The sequence below is a fragment of the Arachis stenosperma genome, chromosome 4 (genome assembly GCF_014773155.1).
Source record: "Arachis stenosperma cultivar V10309 chromosome 4, arast.V10309.gnm1.PFL2, whole genome shotgun sequence".
Taxonomy (NCBI): domain Eukaryota; kingdom Viridiplantae; phylum Streptophyta; class Magnoliopsida; order Fabales; family Fabaceae; genus Arachis; species Arachis stenosperma.
In genome coordinates this window covers 1297697-1322871 of record NC_080380.1, presented here as the reverse complement: position 1 = coordinate 1322871, position 25175 = coordinate 1297697, and the positions used below count along the sequence as shown (strand labels likewise).

Below are 25175 nucleotides of genomic sequence, written 5' to 3'. Positions count from 1 at the left end.
TATGCATGCGTGACGTGATGCGTCTGTCATACACGATTACGGAGTAAATCCATTTATGCTGTGGTCTTTAAATCCTAAAAAGATGAGATCATGATCATTCAACTAGAAAACTAATTCCAAATCTTTCATTGATCATTCCATACTCATGACAGACTCGCTAATTTTTCTGCAAAATCTCTCGATGAACCTTGTATACATGAAACAAGTGCTTAAGCAATTAAGTATGTCATTTATAAGCTAAAATGGGTTTCTTCTTGTTCCTTTTCTTTTCGAGGTGGTCGTTGAGCTTGTTTTCTGCCAAAAAACAAGAATGAGAAGATCAGTTTGACTACGATCAATAAATTTTAATCGGATATTGCAATAGAAACTGAGGCATGTAAGAAACCATATAAATACCGATTTTGATTTTTTGTTCTTTCCCCGAATCCTGTTCTTTGGAGGTTTCAACTTGTAAATCCGAACCATCCAATGGTGAGTTGTGAATACCTGAAGGCATTAAAAGCCATGAAGACATCGAAAGAGCACATAAACGGCCAATGCCATATTAACAACATAATGAGATTGTTCCCAAAAGACAGATCAAACCATTGATTGTTGCTTTGATATCACAACTTGAAACCAAATCCACAGTGGACTTGTACAGTGCAGAGAGGATGTTAAATACCAACAAATAATGAATCAACTGTAACGGGCAAAAGATATGAAGAAAATTGATAATTAAGACTGAAGTCGCATATGGATATTGACAACTTTCTGAGAGAAATGGAAACAACAGTGACTCTGTACTCCAGATGACAAATTATGTCTAATGGAGGAAAAACGTGGGATTAACTATCCAAAGACAAGCACATAGTATGAAGAACATCCTAAGCATGGAAAAAGAATGATAGAAAGTTTAAATTCTAGGGTAAAGGATATTTTTTTGTCTACGAAGTTTTTGAAAGGTTTTTGAAAAATACCCCTAACATTTAATTTATTTCAATTATCTCTAGTGTTTTAAATGTTTCAATTATATCCTTTAGTAAAATTTTTGCAAGACAATATTTTTCCCAATATTATCCCTACTCATTTATACTACATCGACTTTATCAACGTAATCATTGTCCACTCTCCCCTCTTTCATCTTCACCACCAATCACCCACCTACATCATCAAAATTATCATCCTTTATCCTCCATCACCCCAACATCGCCGCCACCTCTCACCCTTTGACCTTTGTCACTGCCCCACCACCATCTCCGCCTTCACCCCTTACCCTCATTTTCACCACCACCAAAGTGAAATAACACCTCATTCCACACCACTCACCCCCTTTGTAGGGGTTAATATTGGAATAGAAATATTTTGACTAACAAAATTTGACCAAAGGATAAAATTGAAATATATTTGGACAAAATTGAAACAAATTAAACAGTAACGATATCTTGGAAACTTTTCTATTGAAAGTCAGCATGTAGTTGATAGTTAGTAGTTTAGCATTTATGCATGTGGTTAGTAATTTAGCATTTATGATAGTAATTGATAGATATCTTTATATATCCCTTGTTTTGGATGAAATGTAAGCAACGAGTTATTTCTCTTATTTTCTCTACATTAACATGGTATCAAAGGCTAGAGAAAAAATTCATTGTGTACCAAAAAGTTCCATTAACCTTTTGTAATCTTTTTCTTTCCAAAACCATGTCTTTCCAATCACTACAATTACCCCCCCCCCCCCCCCCCCGGTCATATTCTTCTCTCCGGCAGCCGAACAAAACACATTCTGGCTACCATCCGCTACTGTCAAAATTGTTCTAGTGCCCCGCCGCCTTGATCCGCAGAGATATTCAATCAGGACATCACCTTGTCTTGTGTTGTCCAAGCCTGTCATCAGAACCGTCGTCTGAGAAGCCGGCGCCGTGAGGGTGCCTCCATTGCGTATTCTGTCGTTGATTGCACTATGGTGCTCAGATGCTTGTCCCCTTTCCAGAATAGGTTTTTGCTCAACCATCCACTTTCCATATACAATTCTATGTGAATTTCCCTTTTTGCCTCCAAAGCATTTCCTGCCTTGTTTTGTCGATCCCCATGGCTACTACTACTTGTACTACTACTTGCTACTAATGTTGGTGCTAGTGGCTCTAAGAATGAAAACTCTACTTTCAGTAGTTATATTAGTGTACCTCATTCCACTGACAAACTTGTTGGAAGTAATTATTATTCTTGGGTATCTGATAATAAGTTATGGCTAATTGGCTAGGACTATGCAGAACATCTTACCGAAAAGGCTAGATAAATTAATGACATTGACCATGCTAAGTTGATTAAGATTAATGTCCAACTTTGTAGCGTTATCAAGAACACCATCCACTCTTCAATTAAACAGATTTTTTTGTGCACGTCACCTGTGAAGCCATTGGATGCAGGCAAAGGCACTTTTGAGTTTTGACAACAATTATATGGGATTTGTCAAAACCTTATGAGCAATTCCATTAATGTCCAACTTTGTAGCGTTATCAAGAACACCATCCACTCTTCAATTAAACAGATTTTTTTGTGCACATGTCACTTGTGAAGCCATTTGGATGCAGGCAAAGGCACTTTTGACAACAATTATATGGGATTTGTCAAAACCTTATGAGCATTCCCCCCCCCCCCCCCCCCAAATTCCCCCATCAAATTGATAGTCCTTTGTCTGTATATTTAGGAAAGATTCGTAGTACTCTCCACAATTTCAATGAATTATTGCCTCCTGCTACTTCCCTAGAAAAAGAGTTGGAACAACAAAGCACATTCTTTATGTGGCATTGTATGATTTACCTACTGACTATTTTGGTACTTGTGATTTAATACTCGGGTCCCCAAATGTTACGTCCCTTAATATGATTTGGCCCTCATTACTTCGGGTTCCAGCTAAACATTTTATTGAACCTGCCAATGTATCAACTTCCGTTGACAGATTAGATCTTTATCTCAAACTCAAGGTTGAGGTCGTTCCCGCAATAGCAATTGCAATTTGGGTCGACAACGCCAGAAATCTGATCATTGTCATTGCATGGGTCATATCATTGATAAGTGTTGGACTCTTATTGGTCGTCCGCCATAATCACTCAACATTGCTCAGACCAGTGCTCCCACCATAATCTGATCTCACCATAATCCCATTACAATTATTTTCTAAAATGGTTCGAACCGTCAGCAATCTATTGTCACTGCTCCTGTCATGAAAATTGGTAACTCTCATGCTTGCATCTGTCAATCCCAAAACTTGGGCCCTTGGGTCATTGATTCTGCTGCGACAAACCATATCTCTAGTAATAGAACTCTTTTAGCTAAAATTTCCATGTCTGATTATCTAACCTACAATTACCTTGGCTAACGGATCTTCCACACAATCTTTAGGGGTTTACAATGCCCATCAATTCCCCTCAGTGTCCATTAAATCTTTTTATTTGTCCCTGGTTCTCTTTTTAACCTTTTATCTGTTAGTTGTTTAACTCGTTATCTAAAATATATGATCTCTTTCACTGAAGATTCTATCTTTATATAGGACCGGAGCTTGGGCAGATTGATTGGCGTCAGATGTGAGTCCAATGGCCTTTACATTTTTTCCTCGTCTAATATCTACAATCTCTCCACTAACCCTCTCACCATCCATGCTCGGGTAGGATATCCCAACCTTCCCAATCTTAAGACAATGGTTAGTTGAGTGCAAAAATCGTGTGCTCATACTCCTCAACAAAATGGGTTAGTTGAGCACAAAAATCGTCATTTAATTGAAACCACTACGACGACTCTTCATCATTATCATGTTCCCCATTCCTTTTGGGGAGATGTCCTCTCTGCATGTTATCTATAGGTGTAACTGGTTAAGGTTAACCAAAACAACCATACCTGATTTCAGTTAACCCGGAATTTGATTAGGTTAGTAAACCAAATTGGTTTTAAATGAAAAAACCAGTCATTAACCGATTACAAAAATAATAAACCAGTTTTAAACCAATTCTAAATATAAAAACCAATTTTAAAAAATAACCAGCTTTTCACTTGAAAACCGGTTTCTTATTTAAAAAGAATTTTCATTTTTAAAATTTAATTTATAAACCAATTGTTCAAATCTGTAACACATTTATATTACAAAAACTAATTTTATACCTCCAACCCATAAAATCAGTTTTGGTTTGGTTAACACATTTACAAATCGGTTTTATCAATTTGGTTAACCACTTTTTTAAAATGGTTATAACAGGTTCTTCCAGCAGGTTCCTCTGCTCCTGATCTAACACAGGGAAATTCATTTTTTAATATTTTTTCGTTTGTTATTTATTTTATAAATTTTTATGGAATTGTTGAAAGAGGAGTGCTAGAAAGCCAGTAAATTTTGTGATTTGTAACCATCAATTAGCCATCATTGGTGTTTTTAATGGTGTGAGATTTCATCTAATGGTGTAGGATTATTCACTTTTCTTTTTCTGGTTAAGTGCTGGCCAGATTTTACTGGCCCCTCCCCTAGACTCTCTTGTTGAAAAACTCTAATTGTTGCTTATTTATGGGAATTGTTGATTCATAAAATTCTGATTTAGGAGTTTGTTGAGATTTGTTGGCTTGATGCTGAATTTATGTTTTTTTTTTAATTCTGATTTAGGAATTTAGGATTATATTGAAATTTGTTGCTTATTTATGGAAGGAGGGCTGGCACAACATCAAGCCAGGCGGTTTGGAGGTTTAAGCCCGTTTGAGTTTGGCAGATCCCTGCTGTTAGACGGGTTTTGGCGGGACAGGTAGCCCGCTTTGACACCCCTACTTTGCAGTAGGTGGGGCTAGTCGATTATTGAATTCACCATGTCAAACTCATTGGAATGCCATGATTTGTATCGTAAAATATATCAAAGTAAAGGACTTCTTTACAAGGATAAGGGCCATATAAAGATAGTCGGATCCAATAGATAGACTTCCAACCTCACTATTTTGTTTTTATAGGTGGCAATCTTATCTCTTGGAAAAGTAAGAAGCAAGATGTGGTTTCACGATCTAGCGCTGATGCAGAATATCATGCTATGGCATTAACTTCATTGTAATGTGGCTAAAACAACTTGAAGAACTCCAATTTGGGAAAATAGAGTCTATGATTCTTGTATGTGACAATCAAGTAGCTTTGCATATTACCTCTAATCTAGTTTTTCATAAGAGGACTAAACGTATTGAGGTTGACTGTCATTTTACTAGACAAAAGATTCTATCTGGAGATATCACCACAACCTTTGTTAGTTCAAATGACCAACTAGCAAATATCTTAACTAAGGTTCTAAGAGGCCCTACAATAAGTTACTTATGTAACAACCTTGGTATATTGATCTATATACTCAAGCTTAAGGGGAAATGAAAGATGATAGTGAATATATACTTGTTGAATGAAATGAAAGCAATGAGTTTTTCTCCTATTTTTTGTACATTAACATTTTCAAAAATTTCGAGAAAAAAGGTATACTTTATTCTAAAATTTATAATAAAAATCAAGCTGACCTCTTCAAAATGGGTAAGTTTGAAATATTTCTTGCCAATTTCTGTCCGCCTCACTCGGTCAAAGGCCTTACCATCTGTCTCCACAAATCTGGAACAATTACAGGATAGAGCAGATAAGTGGATTAAAAATTGACAATGCAAAAACTTAGAAACTAAATAAGAAAAGCTGACCTGTAGTACGAAAGTTTATACATCAGGCAGTTTAACATAGTTGGTGTGGCCATAGAATCAATTCGATACTGACCATCCCTCTTTTGAACAAGAAAAGTGAAATGCATGTTAACAATCCTCCTAACAAGCCATGAAGGAAGGAAGCTACAGTTGAAGAACTTCCCACATGAAATATAGATGCCTTGATAAAATAATCTACATTGCATATGTGTAACTTACTAAGTAATCTGGTTCCTTTATGTGCGGGAAGACACCCCCTCCAATACGAACCATCCACAGGAACTTGTTAATATCATCACTAGGATAGCCAACCAGTCCTAATAATAGGTTAGCAACAAATCAGAATAGGGTGACTTGACAAAGATAATCTCAACAAAGAAAAGAGTCAACCTCCAAAGACAACAAGAACATATTTGACATCCAAGGAGTGGAAAATTTCCCAAGCTGCCTTCTCTGGAGAAGACATGGCAGTGCCAACAGTAGCAATATGTGTGTTATTCCAAGTATTATTGTCAACAATCACAGTTCGGTTAGCCATGGCAGTTGTTTGGTATCCATAATCCCACCAAGATGCCACCTATAACAAATTGTGCATTGCATCAATATCTCTAACCGTCCATGAATGTGCATAAAAAAACCGTTAAAATAATACTTCCCAATAACTTGAATCACTCATTCATAACTTCCACTTACCAACTGCCCATTGATAAAAGCATAAGAAACAAATCAACATGTTCATGGGATCCAATAGTTTCTCTAGAAAGGTATATTTTGACCTATAGGTAATTCATGACCAGTTGGATCACCTAAAATATGTATGAACCAATTTGCTTGGCAACAGAAATATCACACTTGTAGGTTTCAAGAATAGTATAAAACAAAGAAAATAAAGCTCAAAATCAAGTTTCTACAAACAATGATTTTCAAAGGTAATATAAGTAGAAAGCCTACATGTTGATCTTCTAAGTGGTAAACGTAAAACAGACACCTATCAGGAAAAGCAATGAAACTCACTTTATCATCTAAGTGAGTTTTATATGCTGGACAAAAACTTTTGCCCAAATAGTTAAGGAAAAGCAATGAAACTCACTTTATCATCTACGTCTGTATTATGACTCAACCAAGCATAAGCCTCTCTAAAATCATCAAAAACATGAAGTCCATCATTTGAATGTGAGGTTAGAACAATAGAAGGTGCTGAATAAGCTTCTGCTGCTGCCCATACACAGTGAACCTACAAGATAGACCATAAAAATGAGGTCACCATAAACATCACAAAAGCTATATATTTTTCACATGCACAATGGCATGAAGGGGCATTTATGTTATTAAATAATAATCTAAGAATCATAGAAGTACATTATATTCCTATTTAGTATTAAGCAGCAGATTTGTACAATATTTACCATGATGTATTCAGCTAATTAAAGTAATTTGTAAAGTGGTAGTTAATGTTAGTTGAATATGAAGAAATAAATTGTCAATTCCCACTGTGGACAAACAGAAACTAGATTAAAGAAAACATTTCACCTCATATGTCAAGTAGATAATAGAAACTAAAAATTGAACAGTATCCTGCTTAGAAAACTATAAAAAGGTAGAGAAAAAGAAAGTCAAATTACCACATAGAAGGCAACCAGCAAGACAAGTAAGATAACAGCAATGATGGATGCCTCAAAGGGCAAGACCGAAAGCCTCTTCTTAATTTGGAACTTGGTTGGAGGCTTTTCCACAGGCTCCTTTTCCTTCTTCTTGCTCCTTTTTGTCATCCGTTCCTTTGGTGTATCCTCGTTTTTATCTGTCTTTATTGTGTCATCCAGCACAACATTTTCAGAACTGGCATCCCTTGCCTTGATATTGATAGTCAAAAAACACAAAATGTAATGAAGTTAATAGAAGAATGTAAAGCAGTGCTCAATCTGACGAGGATTGAAAAAACAGAAGCCTACATCAATATGGGAATGATCTGATAGGCTTGGTAGCTGAAACTTAATTGATCGTGTGAAAACATCAAAAGCTTGAGAAAGAGCGATTCCAGATAAGATGCAAGCCGCAGGAGCAAGCACAAGCATCAGGCGAACCTGATATTTGAAATGTCAAATAGAATGCTTTACATAAGGTAAAAGAAACAATGTGGTAAGTGTTAGATTACTGTCTAGATTATTCTTACCATGACTCCAGAAAAATATACTGATAGTACAATATAGAGTACCGCAAACAAGCTTGCATCAGAAAGGGGTGAAAAGCAAGCCTACATCAGAAAGGGGTGAAAAGCAAGCACCAATCATGACTAAGTACTATAAGCAAAATAAATTAAACATCCTTTACTCAAGCAAAAGCTTACAATTATGCCAGCTGGAATCAAGAATGCCAACACATTTATATCCATAAAGTAAGAAGGCCAAGTAGGTGGCTGATGCTCGCTAACACTAGCAATGATTGGTATATACTTGCTTGCATAGGTACTGTAAATAGACAAACAGTTAAAATCTTTGCAACTGAAATCTTGAAAAGAAAATACTTTGCATAAAAGTGTCTAAAGATAAGCATATTTAGCTATATTTAATAACTTCATGGGTAAAATGATATTCTGCTGAACAGTGTATTTATGTAGGCAATCATATTTAGCTATATTTAATAATTCTAAAACTATCATGAAAATTATAGGATCAACAAGCACTCCAAACACAAGTAACAAAACAGGATGTGAGAGGTCATGCCATAAAACTGAAATTAATTTTCCAATACTTATTTTTCGGGTTGAGTAACAAAATCAAGAGTATAAAAAGAGAGCAGCAAATGAAGCACTTACGGATCAAGTAGACTTAAACTTCTTCCACTCCAACCCTTTGTTGGGCTAGAAGCTACAAGGGCTATTATTACTGCTACCATTGCACAACACACTGCCCTGTAAAATACAGACACAGGGAATCAATTTAATTTCTCACTGGATTATTTGGTGTAGTCAAATAAGCTAATTAAATGGATACTAACAGGCCAATGGAAACAACTAGTGCCAAAGCTACTTTGAACATTTTTGGGGAAAGAATCCCTTTGATATAGTACACAAGAGCCACCACATGGATGATAATAAAAACCTGCACAAGAAAATTAGGGGAAAAAGATAAGGCTTAAAAGAGACTAATTAATAGGATATGAATAGAAGGAAAAATACAAAACATGAGTTAAGTATTACTAATAGGTTAAAACACAAACTTGGATACTTTTCTTTACTTTATCCAAAGAATAAATGAAAACACACCAGAAATGATGCAAAATGCTCTGATGTCATTACAGCATTAAACCCAACAACAGGCACCAGGGCAGCCAGCAGTGTGCCCAATATAACCTGCACAGAGAGAATTCATAATGTTAATCAGTATCTAGACAGGAATCAGAGAACAGACATTCTCTAATTATGTACCATGCACAGTTCACATCTAATCTTAATTCCAATTCCAGGTCTAGTTGGTATAACAAGTAAGTAAATGCTGGTTATATAACACTTCACTCTGAATACCAAAACTACCATAAACAATATTCAGATTAGGGCTTACCTTTCAAACCTGAGATAAAGTAATATGCATTTTTCCAACTCCAAACCAAAGGCAAAAGCATTCATTTAAAATCTTACATAACTACATGATCAAAATAGATACTTACAAGAGGTGCATATGCAATGTACAGCCGTGAAGAATAGCGACCAGTAACTATGCACAAGAGTACATGCATTGGAATAAGGTTAATGATAAAAGTGTACCCTCCCCATGAGCAAACCTGCATAATAAGAAAGGTTGGTAACATAAATAAGAAGATAATAGATTGGGAAAAGACAACAATAACAGCAATATAAAAAAAATAATAATAATAAAATAAAAATTACCATATAAAAGTATGATAGTGAATTCAAAGTTGCATAAAAGAGGGATCCAGTATTTAGTGTCTGCATAACATATAAATAAAGTCAGAATTCAAATACCTTAAATATAGAGAAACCAAAATAATCTCTATGCTGAGTTGTACATAACAGACAGTTAATCATAGTACTAAAATAACCTATCATCACACAACGATGATAATACGTTCTAACGGTTGAGGGAAATGTCTACAAAACAAACATCTTTAAAGAATTCCATTCAATATAAGTAAACTTGTTTGTTTCCATTGTGCACCTTAATATAGAGATAGAAAGTGAAGATCAATGCAAATATAGCCACAGCTTCATTATCATAGCTTCCAGCCACTGATCGAGATATATATGAAGGGACCTGCAAACATGACAAGATTTAGTGAAAAGCAACCCATTACACGTAAGAGAATTGAGGGAACAACAACCACAACATATCAGAAGAGGGAAACCATTGTGAGAGTACGCCATTTATTTTACAGACATACACATAACAGTGATTTGAACATTTCAGATGTTCTGAATGACTGAAACAATAATTTTGATCATTGTGACCAAATGTTTATAATGAATAGAAAAGTGCAAACAAAGCAATCATTAAATCACAGCCTGTTAAGAAATTCACCATGGCCAAAAGAGCAGCTGCTGTCAAGCCAGCTCCAACACCCTTAATCTCCTACAGAAAGCAGCCACAGCAAATTAGCAAACAACAAAAATGTAAAAGGCACAATTTAGTTATGAACAAACCACAAACCTTTGTCAGAAGATAAGTTGCCCATGAAGCAAAGGCAGAGAAAATAGGTGCAGTAAACACACAGACAGTTTCTACAGAGAGGGGGATGTTCAAGGAATGCAAAAACCTGACACCAGAAGAGAATGATCCAAAAGTATAAACCAGCCTGATAAACTTTGAAATAATTGCTTACATTACATGGTATTAACATTTGCAGTTATTTGCTAGAAAATAAATAAATAAATAAATAATAGAATAGGACAACTATCTCTAGCTGTGTACTTCAAAATACTTACCAATATAAGGTTCCTGCTGTCAAGGTCAGACCAGGATAGACAGTCCCACCAATTACACGACCAAGAGGATACCTAGAAATAGAATAGCAACATGAAAACTAAATTAAACTAAATATATGGGGGAAAACAGTGCCAATCTAAACACCAGCTACTTACCAGGTTCGGTCATCAAACCAGTTCCAGAAATCATATATCCCATTTTTTGTCAAAAACTGAAACCAACAACATGTTTGTCATCTCCTGTGAAACTTTATCATATTGAGATTAAAAAAGTGATAATGAACAAATGCTGCATATGGCTGTGAAAAAAAAAAGTCAACTTTAAAATGCCATTAAACCAGCATAGAAGACTTCTCATTTCTCCAGAGAATATTTGGTAACATACATAAAGCAGTTTTTTTTGCAAATAATGCTCACCTGTGTGACTCTATAATTGAAATATGGATCAAATTCGTGAATGACACTCTCATACTTTATAACCTGCATACAATGCCCCGGCAAATTGAAATGTATACAAAAACTGTAAATACATAAAAAGAAAAGGGAAAATGTTTAATCTCTGAACTTTCAAAAGCATATATTTCAAAATCAACAAAACAACATTCTAAATTAGTGCTAGTCAGTTCATATAAATGCGTACACTATCACTATTTCAAAATAATCATTTCAACCAAAATTACCGGAGAAACCTACACGTAACACAAAATATAAGTACACTAAATGCATTCATGCTACTGGTTTCATACATAAGAAATTATAGAACTACAATTTTACAAACTACAATTCAACCAACCCGAAGACTTAAATTTACAACTTTCTAATGTACATATTAATACTAGAATTATTAACTCCAATATTTGTAAAGAACCAGAAAATTCACTTTTGAGATTTCAAATGTAAATTTAAAATGATACCACATACTAGGACGATTTATCACACTAAAACTAAGTTTATCGTATCTTGCTTTGCATTTCATCAACTGATTCTATGTATTACTCTGTAGCCAATTGTTAAAACACTCTTAAATCATTCACTTAACTAGTGAATGATAAATGAATATCACTTAGTAAAGTCCCTAACAATGTCAGAACAGTTACAACTAAGTAAATGTGATTTAGCTATCGTGTTTCTTTAGCCTTTTTTTTTTTCTTCTCAGCCACGTTGTCAACAACGAAAACACGATAATTACAAACTCTATTGCTATATATACAAGACGAAACGATTAGATTGAACATTTAGCGCTTCAGCTGAATTGAGAAGCATCAAATCGCACTGACAATGGAAAAAAGAGGAAATGAGGCGTAGGTAACAGATCTGTGGAAGCAAAAGGAGTTTCGACGAAAATGCTTACAGAGAAGAGACGGATCGAAAAGGCGAGAACACCGATCAGGAGCAGGATGAGAAATGCGAGCACGCTTCCGAAGGCGTTCCTGATGAGGACATCACCGTTGGGGGCATCGGAGGCCGCCATTGACGGCCAAGAGAAAGGAGCCGGCGGCGAGGCGACCCGAGGGTTGAGAGTGAATCCGAGGGTAGAGGCGAGGCGAGGCGATGGCGATAACCGGGGAAGGGCGACGGCGGCAGGCAAGGTTTGAGAGCCAGAGAGAGTGAGAGGTGGTTGTGAGAACCTGAGAGTCTGAGAGTGGGATTTTGAGATGGAGAAGACTAGGCTATGATATGGTGCGGGAGAGTGTAGCTGCAGCTGCGCGGTCTGAAAGTCACTGTTGACGTGGCAATATAATGTTGAGCTTGCAATAGACCTGTGACGAAATTTTGCCACGCTGGTTCATGTCATTGGTTGTTGGACTTTGCCTCTCCGGTCTTTGGATAACGACGGCTTTACGGCAAATTGGCCATACAACGTTAGAGTATTTACCAAAACCAATCCAAAAACTTTTTAAGTTAAAACACTTTTGGATTTTATTGTTTTAACTATTTTTGTTTTTTTTACAAAATTTAAAAATAAAAAATAACTAAAAGTATAAATACAAATAATACACATTCTAAATTTTTTTAATTCAAAATATGCAAACAATTTTTTATATTCATTTTTCGTTACACAATACAATTTCTTTTTATTTTAATTCGCTTTTTATTTTAATTCGTTACTCATCAATAGTAATTATTGGTGTAAAATATTAACATGCACAAAATGAAAACTAAAATAGTTTTCTGAAAAAATTTAAAAATTTTAAAATAATCTCTAAAAATTTTTAAAAATTTCAAAACAATTCCTTTGATGTATATATTTTTAACAATTGTGCCATTAATTGTGGAAAATCAACGGAACAATATTAATTATTTTCATAATTTTTATTTATTTAGCTCAAATTTAATTATGTATATTTACAAAAATATTTGTCAAAATAAATTATAAATTAATTTTAAAAAGACACTTTTTTTAATAAATAATTTAAAATAAATAAACTCATTTTTTTTACCATACAAGATATTAATTTAAGGATAATTTAAATAAATAAATTGAATATAGTTGAAAATTATACATATATCCTAAACACAAATTACATAGTATGTTCCCAACCAGGGACGGATCCAGAAATAATATTATGGGGGGCCAATAACGCATATAATATTAAAAATTATGTAAAAAAATTATATAATATAAGATGTATTACAAAAATATTTTGACAGAGAATATATTTTAAAGTAAAAAAAATATGTATATACTTTTTACTAACGAAGTGGTCGATTTTTCGTATCATAAAATTCACCGATAATGGAATTTGTGTCAAATTTTTCAGTAATTTTCTTTTCAATATAATTAAAAGACAATTAACAAGAAATTCATCTTTTATTTTGTTTCTAAGTTATTTTTCACAATATTCATAGTTGAAAAAGATTTCTTAATTGTAGCAGTTGAAACAGAGAGAATTAATATCAAATGAATAAAAAAAGACGGTCACAAGAAGAAAAAGAATTCACTTAATGAGATTTGAAAATTTTTATTTAATTAAAAAATATTAGTAATAATATCTTTTTCAGATTTGTTTAATATTGTTACTTACTTTTTAGATATTAAAAATTATTAATATTTAAATTAGACTGAAGTTTTATTTATATTAGACTAAATACTAAATAATTTTTTTAAAAAAATTAAATTATACATAATAACTTATTACAATTAAAAAAAGTTGGGGGGGCCGAGGCTGCCACTCGCCCCCCTTATGTCCGTCCCTGTTCCCAACACCTCAATATAAATTGAATCAAACTCATTCGAATTATAATAACGTATATCTCTAAATATAAATAAAATTCAATAAATTCGATTTATTACAAAATCACTTTATATAAATTGAAACATATTAATTCGATTTATCGATAAACTCCTTAGATAAAAGTTTAAATTGGCTTCATATGATTTACATTTACAATACTCTCTCGACTTCCAAACCTCAAGTTGAGAGAGAACAAACGACAAAGTTTGAATTGCGATCATAAAAGACGGCTTAAATCATATTTACTGATTGGATGGAGTTGTTCATATTATCAGTAACATTAATGAGGAGGTAAGAATATAAAATTCTATTCTTTACGCTAGATTAACAATATTAACAATTTTTAGTAAATTAGAATTATTATGTTATAAATATTAATTAGAGTAGTGATTTACAAATTTTTATTAGAATTTTTAAATTAGAAATGTTAGTGAGAATAGTAATTTAGAATTGTTTTAAATTATATTTTTATTAAAAAAATAGAAATATTAGTGATAGGTGAATGTAGATACTGTAGAGATTTAATTTCTAGGGATAATAAAACTAGAGTATCATGTATGGTAGAAACTCCATGATTAAATTTTGAATATATGTTATGATTAGACTTTAATAATATTTTAGGATAAGATTGTTTTGCTAAAGATGTACTTAAGCTTGGTTTAATTAAACTTTTTGAAGAGGCGATTATGCTTTTCAAAAAATTAGTGTGCTTGTGTTTACAATTTTTAAAAGTTGTGGGTATTTTTAAAAGTAGTTAAAGGGGAGTTTTTTTAAAGTTAGTTTGTATTTATAAAAATTAAAAAGTCTAATATAACCTTATATATTAATTAATATCTAAATTTAATTCTTACATTAATATCTATTATAATATTTTAAATTTTAAAAGTTATTTTATTAAATACACTTGTTGTTATTTATACTTATTAAAAGTCATTTTTAATTTAATTACCAAATATAGATGCTACAATTAAAAAAAACTAACTTTTATAAGTTACTTTTAAAAATGTAAAACTTTATCAAACTAAGTCTTAATAAATTATAAAATTATGATTTTAACTATTATTTAATTATTTTTTTCAACGGGATATGAATAATTTAGAATTCTTTTAATATATTTTTTTTGTCATGTAAAGTTTATTCTAGATTTTTAGTGAAAAAATTACTGTTATGTAGTCGATCTAATGTATTACTAGCATGAAGAGACAATACGGTATGTTCCTAGACGATCAGATTATACCATCTTACGAGACTCAATAACCACTAGTTTAAACTGGATGAGCCGCTAGTTAATGCTTTTGTGAAGAGATGGCATCTTGAGACGCATACTTTCATATGCCATTAGAAGAGTTCACCATTACAAGATGTAGTATACTAGCTAGATTTTCCAATCGATAGTAACTACGTTAATGGACGCCTGACAAACTTCGAGAGATTTATTAAGAGCGGCCGACCTGCTTGGACTTGGTTCGAAGAGCTACTCAGTATGTTAACTCCTGCAGACTGTATTGACAAATTCACGATGAAGTGTTCATAGATCCAGGAGATATTTAGTAAGCTTTCTCCAGATATAGATGAGGAGACTATTAGGAAATAAGTGAGGGCGTACATTATGATGTTGTTATCGACTTACTTGTCACTAACTTACGTAGCTAAGCTGCAAGACTTAGACTTGGGGGCTCACACTCTTGCATGATTATATCGATGCTTATGTCATGTTGCCAACAAGAACGTCGTTAAGTTGGCATTTTCCTATTTTCAAACCCATTGAGTTTGACGCATTTCATTGATCGTTGACGTCAAAATATTTATGTTTTCTAAGTATGTTATGTCAGTTACTAGTCGTTTCTATAACTTGTTATTGTTGACCTAATTCCTTGAATGGTAGGTGGTTAGGATATCAGCCAACTTTAAATGAAAAAAGGGAACCCATAGTGATGCAGTGAAGGCTAAAGCTAGATTTTAATATTAATTTAGGCAAAATTGGTATTGATTTAGAAGTGTGGATAAAACAGTCATATTGATAACTCAACATAAGCTATATATCCTAACAAAATTGTATAGTAACACATATGAAGCTAACGGTATAATTAAAATTTTCCTGTTATTATTTGACAGAAAATTTAATAGATGAGCTAAAATGTCTATCGAATTGAATGGATGAGAATCCATATGGTATTTTAATTTTGTTAAGGTGCGAATCGCCACTTATAAGTTATAACACTTATAAAAATTGTTAAAGGCTGGAGTGATGTTTTATCCTAATAATAAAGACACCCGAACAAATTAAGAATTGTACCAGTTTATTGTATTATTTTTTAAATATACGTGCTTGTTTATTTTTTGCAGGGCTATAACTTTACAATTGGTTTTGGAGCCATATGGTGGAATAACAAAGCGCTTAACTATAATAATTTCAGAGGTTTTCAACAGGGAAACCAACGACAGGCCCAATTTCTGAAGCCAAACTTCGAAGCTCAGCCACCTCGTCATCACTGAGTCTCCATCCAAGAGCACCTCTGAATTCCTCAGCTTGTTCCGCTGTTTTGGCTCCAGGTATTGGCACCACATTGCCCTGTGCTATCAGCCAGTTCAGGGATACCTAACAAAACAAATCAAAATCCATTTCGCTTTATCAAGCCACAAAACACAACAAAGTTTCAAAGTTATCGGTTATGGTATTAGAACTTGTTTGAATGTTATTAAGTTTTTTTTTTTTTTTTTATTAAGTGCTAATATGATATGTTAAATGCGAACGTGACACGTCTTGTTACATCAATTGTCATGTAAACATTTAAAACAAACTAACAATAGGGACAAACTTGGAGATTTTTTAAATCTTACTAGATTAAAAGAAGAAAAAGAATTTTGTAAGGACCAAAACTAAAACTAAGTATTTTATAAGAACCAAAAACTTATTTAAGCCTAATCGCTGAGTTGTCGTGTCGGCGTATTGGATACGACACTCATCAACAATTGTCTGACACGCGTGTCTGCTGAATCCAACCGTGTCTTAATAAAAAATAAAAAATTATTCTCCAAACACGTTTGAACACATCTAAATACTATCAAGTATCAACGTGTCTAATCTTATTCTTAACTTGTATTCTTGAAATAAATTTAAAAATAGTATATATTATTATTTATTAAAATAAAAAATATTTTAAATATTTTATATAATTAAAATAAGATATTATAAAATTAATTTATGTTTTAATATCAATAAAATATCAAAATATCATTACGATTTTTTAAAAAAAAATACTTTATATTTTATATACATGTGTCTCTGTGTCTTATAATATTTTAAAATTCATGTTGTAGTGTGTTCCGTATTAATGTCGTACATCATAGTTAAGGACTATTGCCCACGTATAATGCAATACCACAATTTGCTAGCAACGTGCATTTTATATTGATGAAATTAAATTCACAGTTCTTAAGGGTCAAGAAAGAAAATTATATATTGATGCCATTAATTTTCCATCTTCAGGTTCAATAATAGCATATTAAATGTTATAGCATCTTCATGAATTAGTCAAATCAGGCTATACCATTAGTCAAATGTTCAAGTTATATAATGGAAAAGAATAGTTTGAACCTGTGTAGAAGTTTTATCATACTTCTTTCCTATTTCAGCGATCCTATTCAGCAAAGGTTGAAGCTACAAAATCAAGAAAACACATTAGTTATAAAGTAAATGTGACTACAAATGATTAGATCTAGAATTTGAAGAAAGGTCCCCCTCACCCTTGTTAGGAACTCCGAAGTATAAATTCTACTTCGAGGCCCACTTGGGGGTTTATCCGGCGTATACTTTCCGGTAAGAACACCTGCTTAAGATAGAGATACTGCATAATCTTTTACAGCAACTTTGGTATGAAATCTTGGCATAATAGAGTTTAATTTTGATGCACTGATGCAATAACATCTGTTCTTTTGGGTGACCATTCACGCAGTTCATCTGAAAGCTAGTTATTTTTTACTGGCATTACCTGATTGGATGCATGTGTAAAACTACTTTACACTGACAGTATATCAAAATTAAATTCTTTCAAACATACGACGATAATGAAGTGTTAACCTTGAGCAATTGGTGAATAGGCAATCAATGTGATCCCAAGTTCATCACAGGCAGCCTTTACACCCTTTTCTTCCGGGGCTCGATAAATGAGGCTGTAGTTTACTTGGTTTGAAGCCAATGGAATACCTCTCTTCTTGAGCTTCTCGAAAGCCTCACGGAGTCGTTTTTCTATTCAGGGTATTCAGATCTCAGATAGAAAATAAACAAGTATATTAAATGGTGAAAACTCAGGTGCTGTCGACTTCACGTGAAGTTGATAGTTGAGAGCCGTTAGATGAAAATTTAGTCGAATCAGTCAAATTATCTAACGGCTCTCAACTATCAACTTCACGTAGAGTCAACTGCACCTGAGTTTCCACCATATTAAATGCAAAAGAAACCAACATTCTTTGCAGAATTACCGTTATAGTTCGAAACACCAACAGCCTTCACAAGCCCCTTCTCGACAGCATCACCGAGACCATCGATATACCCTGAAAAGTAATTCATAGGTGAACTAAGCTTTCTCTTGATCCGATCTTGAATAAGTTCCATTAACCTTATGAAATGAATGGTTTGAGGAAATAATTTTGCTACCTTCATTTCCCCACACACCAGGCCTGAAAAACAGCACATTACATTGTTAACAAATATTAATGCACAAAAACGGTTTCATTTAACGGTCATAGAAGTACAGACCAATGAAGCTGATAAAGATCCACGGAATCAAGTCCTAGTCGACAAAGGGAATCTTTAAGAGCAGAGAGAACGCTTTGCCGGCCAAATCTCCACGGTAGCGCAGCAAACTTAGTTGCAACTGCAATCTCAACATCTGGATCCTTTTCTTTTCGTTCCTTAATAAATCTTTAAATAACAAACAAATAGACGCAGAAAATTTTGCTTATTCCTTCAATACTGCATATGAAAATCATGTAAATATTTTAAAGCTCATACCTTCCAAGAAGAACCTCTGAATTTACAGCACCTAGAGCAAGCTGAAACAAAGAACACAGTTTATTAACATCAACTGATATTCGTAAAATACTTAGATTTATGAGATGGTTTACGATATTGATAGGGCACAAAATTATTGTTGATACATGCAACTAAGGACATTTTATGAGAAGAGGCTTGGCTATTACTGAAGAAAGCTAGATGAGGCAAAGGCTCACCCCAGAACCGTAGACTTCAGCAGTGTCGAAAAAGGTTACACCGCCGTCAATACTGGCGTTAAAAGCATCTCTAGCAGCCTTCTCCTTCCTATCTGCAACACCCATGAACAAAAGATGAGTAGATTCTTAATCTCAAAGCGTAGATTTAGTAACTATTCCATCCAATTTCAAAGATAACATATATTTATATACAACAAAAACCTCTTTTTGCAGCCTTAACATCCTTGTATGCATTGAAAGAGTCTACCTAGTTCCAATGTTTACCATATAAACCTAACTACCTAAACTTCCTAAAACAAAAAATCCTATGCCACATTTCAATAGAAATTACTACTCACCAATGATTGACAGCCAAATTTTGTTTGAATATTTGACAATTTAACAATAACAACGTTTTAGAAGTTACTAGGAAAAAAGCTTTTGCAATCATAAAAAATTCGGTATGGAAAAGTCTAGGGGTCAGCAACTTTATTAAATTCTAGCCAGCATGTAATCAGCAAAAGAAAAGTGAGTAATTTTACACCATTGGATGAAATCTCACACTACTAAAAACATGATTGATGGCTACTTGATGGCTACAAATCACAAAAGTTGTTGGCTCCCTAACACTCCTCAATTGTGTATATCGAACAACCTTTTTTAATCAAGAATTGGTGCCAAATAAAATATTTTTATAATTTCTATTCAAATACAAAAAGGTGCACTCTGTAGTACAGATCAAAATTGTATAGTATAGATTCTTTTTGTGACTATTTTTTATTGTACGAAAAAACTTTTTTCTAAAGATTGAACTTGTCAATAGTATTATTTTATAAAAAAATATCTATAAACTTACATCTTTACTATATAATTCACCGATAGAGAAATATTTCTAACACAAAAACAATTCTTTAAAAAGAAGAGAGAGAGATTACTACCATTCCAGTCAAAATTGTTCCAGTAAGTAGTATCTCCCCATGACCAAGCTCCAATTCCAAGTGTTGTGACCTTCAAACCAGAGGCACCCAAATTGACCTTGTCTTCCACTCTCTTCACAGTGGCAGAACCCTCTCGCTCCGAAGCAACACTTCTTATTCTTGAATGACCCACCAGAGTAAAACCAGCACTGCTTATATGCAATGACATGAGTCTAAATAAATTAATAATAAAATGAAACAAAATAACTAATATATATGAATATAACAAAAAAACAGCTATGTATATTTGTTTTAATATGAATGAGAGGATCCAATTCTTTTGTTCGATCGAAAGTTCAAACAGCAGATAAAAAATTTGCGGCACAGGTTCTTGCAGACAGACACGGAATCGTTGCTCCACGATATTTCTGTGAGTAACGTTCTTCACGGTGTACATAATGACCATAATGTCCCTCCGTCTCCCCATGTGACCATAATATCCCTCCATGTTTTTTTAATAAATTAAAAGTCAAGTTTTCAAAACGTTTTAATTATTAATTTATCAGTTTAAAATTTTAACCATTTTAACTGTAGCTCAATTGAAATAACTAAATTATAATAAAATGATTTATAAAATTATAATTAAAAATAATTTGTTATATTGTCATAAAAAAAGAATGCTATACTGTTATAAAATGATACAAATTAAAAATGCAAAAAATATTAATATATTTTAATATGTTTAATTTTTAGGAAAAGTATATGGAAGTAAAAGGTTATCAGTCAAAAACTAAACAAAACTACATTAATTTATATTAATAATTAGTTAATTTTAAATTTTTTAAATTCAAAATTTAAAAAATTTAAAATTGATTAGGTCAACCTAATTAAAACCTATAAAAACTTCCTTTTTTCTCTCACATTAACCTACCCACCTCCAACAATCACATACAGACCCCTCTCTCTCACCGTCAAGTCTTCTCCACCTTCCCACTGTGACCCACTCCTCTTCTATCACCGACATCTGGTTCGTCGAATTTGCCACCGTCGACAAGAACCGTTCCCTTTCGCGAACCAGACGTGTTACCGGAGCCGCCGTTGCAGTTGGAGTCGAACTTGAGCTCGACCCTAAGGCGACGGCGATTTCGAGGGCGGGGGAATAGCCTGAGAAGGCATGGAAGCGGGAAAGACAACGGGCCACCTCCAAGGCCGAGCAAGTCAGCAACTCTGACGAACAAGCTTTCGTTGTTGTGGCTGCAGCCGATGGCTACATTAGGGACTGAAACGAAGCCGAGCGTAATGGTCTCCTTCGTTGTTGTTTGGAGACAGGTTCCGTTACGGCACTCGGAGAGGTCCAGGGACTTGCATTGCACCGCCGCGCAGGGAATTGTTGCATAGGAAGCCGATAAAGCCGGTTAGAATATTGGATTAGCTTAGTCATAGTTGAAGGGAGAGTGTGGATTCTAAAGGTTGTGATTTTAGGGAGTATAAAATGGAGTCATTACGGGTGTTATTAAAAAAACATTTATTTAATATGAAAAAAAGTATCTTAATACTTAATAAAAAAAATATTCAGTTATATTTTAGCAAAAATAATTAAATATTTATAAAATTAAAAAAAAATTATGAAATTCTTAAAGAAATAGAGACATTCATATTTGTAATACAAAAAAATTCAAAAAATATATAAAAAAACATCTATTTAATATGAAAAGAAAACATTCTAATACTTAGCAGAAGAAACATTCATATATATTAACTCGTAGAGATTTTAGATTCACCCAAAGATATTTGACTGATTTTTTGCTAATATCCTTTTGATTCCCTAGCATTATTCTAATTTTTAATTACATATATATTATTTGTTATATTATATTTTATTTGTTTTACAATGATTAATAATTAACAATTAAAAAATAATAAAACTGATAAGTTTAATCAAATTTTAAATTTTGCATTTTAATTTTTTAAACGTAAATTAATTTTATATTCATTTAATATATATATATATATATAATATTAATAAATATATTAAACTAATATATTAAAGATCAGCCTAATTTATAATAAAAACAAATAATAAATTTTATCAAAAATGTAACAAATCTTTCTCTTTTTGGAACCTGAAAAGCCTGAAACAAATATTTTAAATCAGAAAAAAATAGGCCTTTCTGATCACAAGTGAAAAGTGGAAAAAGTTTGTATGTTACTGGGCTTTTGAGAGTTTAGAATGCAAGCCGCGTGTTTTAATATAGATATATTTATATCATTTTAAAGTTTTAGATGTTAGTTTTTTAATACTGTTAGAACTGTATTATTTGAATCTCTATAACTTAATTTATGATTAAATTAGTGCAAAAAAATAAGATTGATAATATCTAATCTATTTTTTGCACTAATCTTTAATTGTGAGTTTATATCTAGAATCGTTGAAAAACGAAAAAAGTATTCGACATTAAAATTATAAACTCGGCTCTTCTTTTCAACGATTCTAAGTTTGTTTCAATTTAATCATTATAACCTTTTGTGTTGTCTTTTTTTTTAAAATAATGCATTGTATTTCGACACAAAACTTTGAATATAAAAGCAATTATATTTAAATCAAAAGTAAATTTGATTTAAATTATCAATTATTACAATTAAAAAAATACAAAATCAATTAAAATTACAGAAAAAATAAAAAAAAACTTTGTTCAAACCTAAGTAAATATATTTATTTTCTGAAAAAAAAAATTTAAAGTAACAATATTAGTAAAGTGGTAAAATGATATTTTAATCACCTTTAAATTTGTAATATTTATTATTTATGAGTCCCATTATCTTAATTCAATGGTGATTAATTATATACTTTTTCTTCTAAAGTGACAATACAATTTGAGAGGATCCGAATTCGTATTTTCTACTCAATAATTGGGTTTCATCACCTCCTCACAATTCTTTATATATGCTTTTTCACATCCCTACTTTTTTTTATTTGAGCCTATATCTAAAATGGTTTTGGATATTTTTCATTCTTATATATCTATAGAGTAAATGCCTAAAATAGTCCCTGAATTTGAAATTGCTATTTAATTTAGTCATTGGCTTTTTAAAATGACCAATTAAATCCCTGAAATTTGAAAAAGTGCATCTCCGTTAGTCCCTTGCAGAAGTGCCATCTAAACGTTAATGATGTGGCATTCCAGCTGTATGCTAATGTATAACAAACTTGAATTTGATTCAAATTGGTACCTGAAATGACGTAATAATATCTAAATTAGTCCATTTTCAATTATAAAACCCTAATTTCCAAATTATTGTCTTCCCTTCTTCGATCTCTCTGCTGTCTTCTTCTCTTCTTCGACCTCTCCGCTGTCTTCTTCGACCTCTCCACTATCTTCCAATTCATCTTATTTTCTAGTCTGCATGAGTGATGATGGGTGGTGGGGAGAGAAACCAAAGTAGCTCAAGTAGGAACAATTCTGTAGGAAGACCTTATGGCAGCAAAAGAATGTGCAACAAGGGAGGTAAGAACGCTATTTTCTATAATTACAGACCTCTCCACTTTGAGTTTGGATTCACCTGCGTTTTTTACTTTGCAGTATGAAATCCATTGTAATTTTTTCTGTTGGGTTGATGGAGATAAAGAACCAGTTTGTGCAACACCCATTTCACAAAAATTTTTGCATGAGTTTAATTGGAAGATGACAAACTTAGAAAGTGATGTTAAAACCTTGAAGATGATGTTAAAGTGAAAAATATATTTTAGCTTAATTGACGAACCTGCAATGATGCATATAATTTAAATATGTGTTGAACTTAAAATTAATCCAACCACATTAACTTACAATTAAAATAGTTTTTAGGTAAGTGTACTAATGTTGTAGTCCAGGATGAATATGAACCGGAAGATAGTGGAGAGGACGAAAAAGAGAAGACAATAATTTAAGGATTAAGGTTTTATAATTGAAAATGGACTAATTTGGACATTATTAAATAATTTCAGGTATCAATTTGAATCAAATTTAAGTTTGGTACACATAAGCATATAGCTGGAATACCACATCATCAACGTTTAGACGGCACTTCTGCAAAAGACTAACAGAGATACACTTTTTCGAATTTCAAAAATTTAATTAGTCATTTTAAAAAGTCAAGAACTAAATTGAATAGCGATTTAAAATTCAGGTAGCATTTTGGACATTTACTCTATATCTATACTTTAGAAGAAAAAATCTAAGACACCTCTCCTTTTTATGATGCCATAGGTGGAGAAGAAAAAGATAGACACCTCTTAACTTTCATATCACATCTTTTCATCTATTTGCTAAGCTCTCATCACTAGCATTCACTCCTCTTTCAAATGTTGTTGAACCTTTTTTCATTCTCACACGTCATATTTATCCACCTATTCACTTAGTCTGAACACAGTTTAGTCAGCACTACATATTCCATCACCAATAATTATTATCACCTTAGAAATTACCATATTTGAGAAACAATAATCTCCACATCCTACTTCTCATAATACCACTACTAATCTTCATCCATCTCCACCTATATATATCCATTTTGATCCTTTTGGTCCAAGAGGGATTACTACTAAAGAAACTTTTCCTCGTGCCACTAATATGCAAGGGAAGTGTCCTACTCATTAAAAATATTAGGCTAATTTTTTTCTTAATACTCAGACTATGATTGTAAAACATGAGCTACCAAGATTACATAGTAGGCTGCAGCAATCTCTATCTCAAAGTTCTATTACCAATACAGAGTTTGTGATTTTAAATAATATTGTACAGCATCTTGCCACAAAATTCGATGATTTCTGAGTTAGTACTTAAATACAATCATAAAATTAGCCGAAACGTTGCTCTAGACAACACTGAATGAGTATTAAGTTGAAGAGTCTTGTAAGAAGAAGACAAGCTTTCAAAGTAACTTTTTTGAATTTTTGACTTATGAAAAATAGTAGTATTAATGTTTGGTGCAATTTTCAAAATTAAAGTACGGAGGAGCTTATCGAGAAGTTAAAAAAATGACTTTTTTCATACTACTACTATTTTTTGCCACATTTCTATAAAATAAACACTTTTAAAACTAAAAATCCAAACATAAAAAAACTTATTTATAAACTATTTTTAATATAATCATTTATTGTTTAAACTATTTTTTCAAAAGGAGTTTAATTAAGTTGTTTACTTAAATTGGGCCTTAAGCCTT

The 25175-nt window shown here is 32.6% G+C and overlaps 2 protein-coding genes across 2 annotated transcripts; both read right to left on the bottom strand.

The window, feature by feature from the left end:
* Window positions 1–97: 97 nt before the first annotated feature.
* Window positions 98–12268, bottom strand: LOC130974109 (dolichyl-diphosphooligosaccharide--protein glycosyltransferase subunit STT3A). The gene is made up of 23 exons (XM_057898860.1): window positions 11961–12268; window positions 11027–11089; window positions 10766–10821; window positions 10610–10681; window positions 10335–10440; window positions 10206–10256; window positions 9846–9941; window positions 9557–9616; window positions 9337–9450; window positions 8936–9022; window positions 8668–8771; window positions 8486–8581; window positions 8018–8138; window positions 7844–7924; window positions 7623–7754; window positions 7296–7523; window positions 6764–6907; window positions 6064–6250; window positions 5893–5990; window positions 5674–5753; window positions 5503–5590; window positions 397–486; window positions 98–294 (listed from the first exon to the last, which is right to left on the bottom strand). The coding sequence occupies exons 1-23, from the start codon at window positions 12078–12080 to the stop codon at window positions 238–240; spliced, it is 2331 nt and encodes a 776-aa protein (XP_057754843.1). The 5' UTR covers window positions 12081–12268; the 3' UTR covers window positions 98–237.
* Window positions 12269–16126: 3858 nt separating this feature from the next.
* Window positions 16127–20410, bottom strand: LOC130976539 (uncharacterized oxidoreductase At1g06690, chloroplastic). Its single transcript, XM_057901425.1, has 10 exons — window positions 19995–20410; window positions 19078–19169; window positions 18860–18900; window positions 18605–18769; window positions 18503–18525; window positions 18328–18399; window positions 17927–18094; window positions 17593–17675; window positions 17444–17506; window positions 16127–16444 (listed from the first exon to the last, which is right to left on the bottom strand). Exons 1-10 carry the CDS (start codon window positions 20200–20202, stop codon window positions 16259–16261), a joined length of 1101 nt encoding a protein of 366 aa, XP_057757408.1. The 5' UTR covers window positions 20203–20410; the 3' UTR covers window positions 16127–16258.
* Window positions 20411–25175: the final 4765 nt, after the last annotated feature.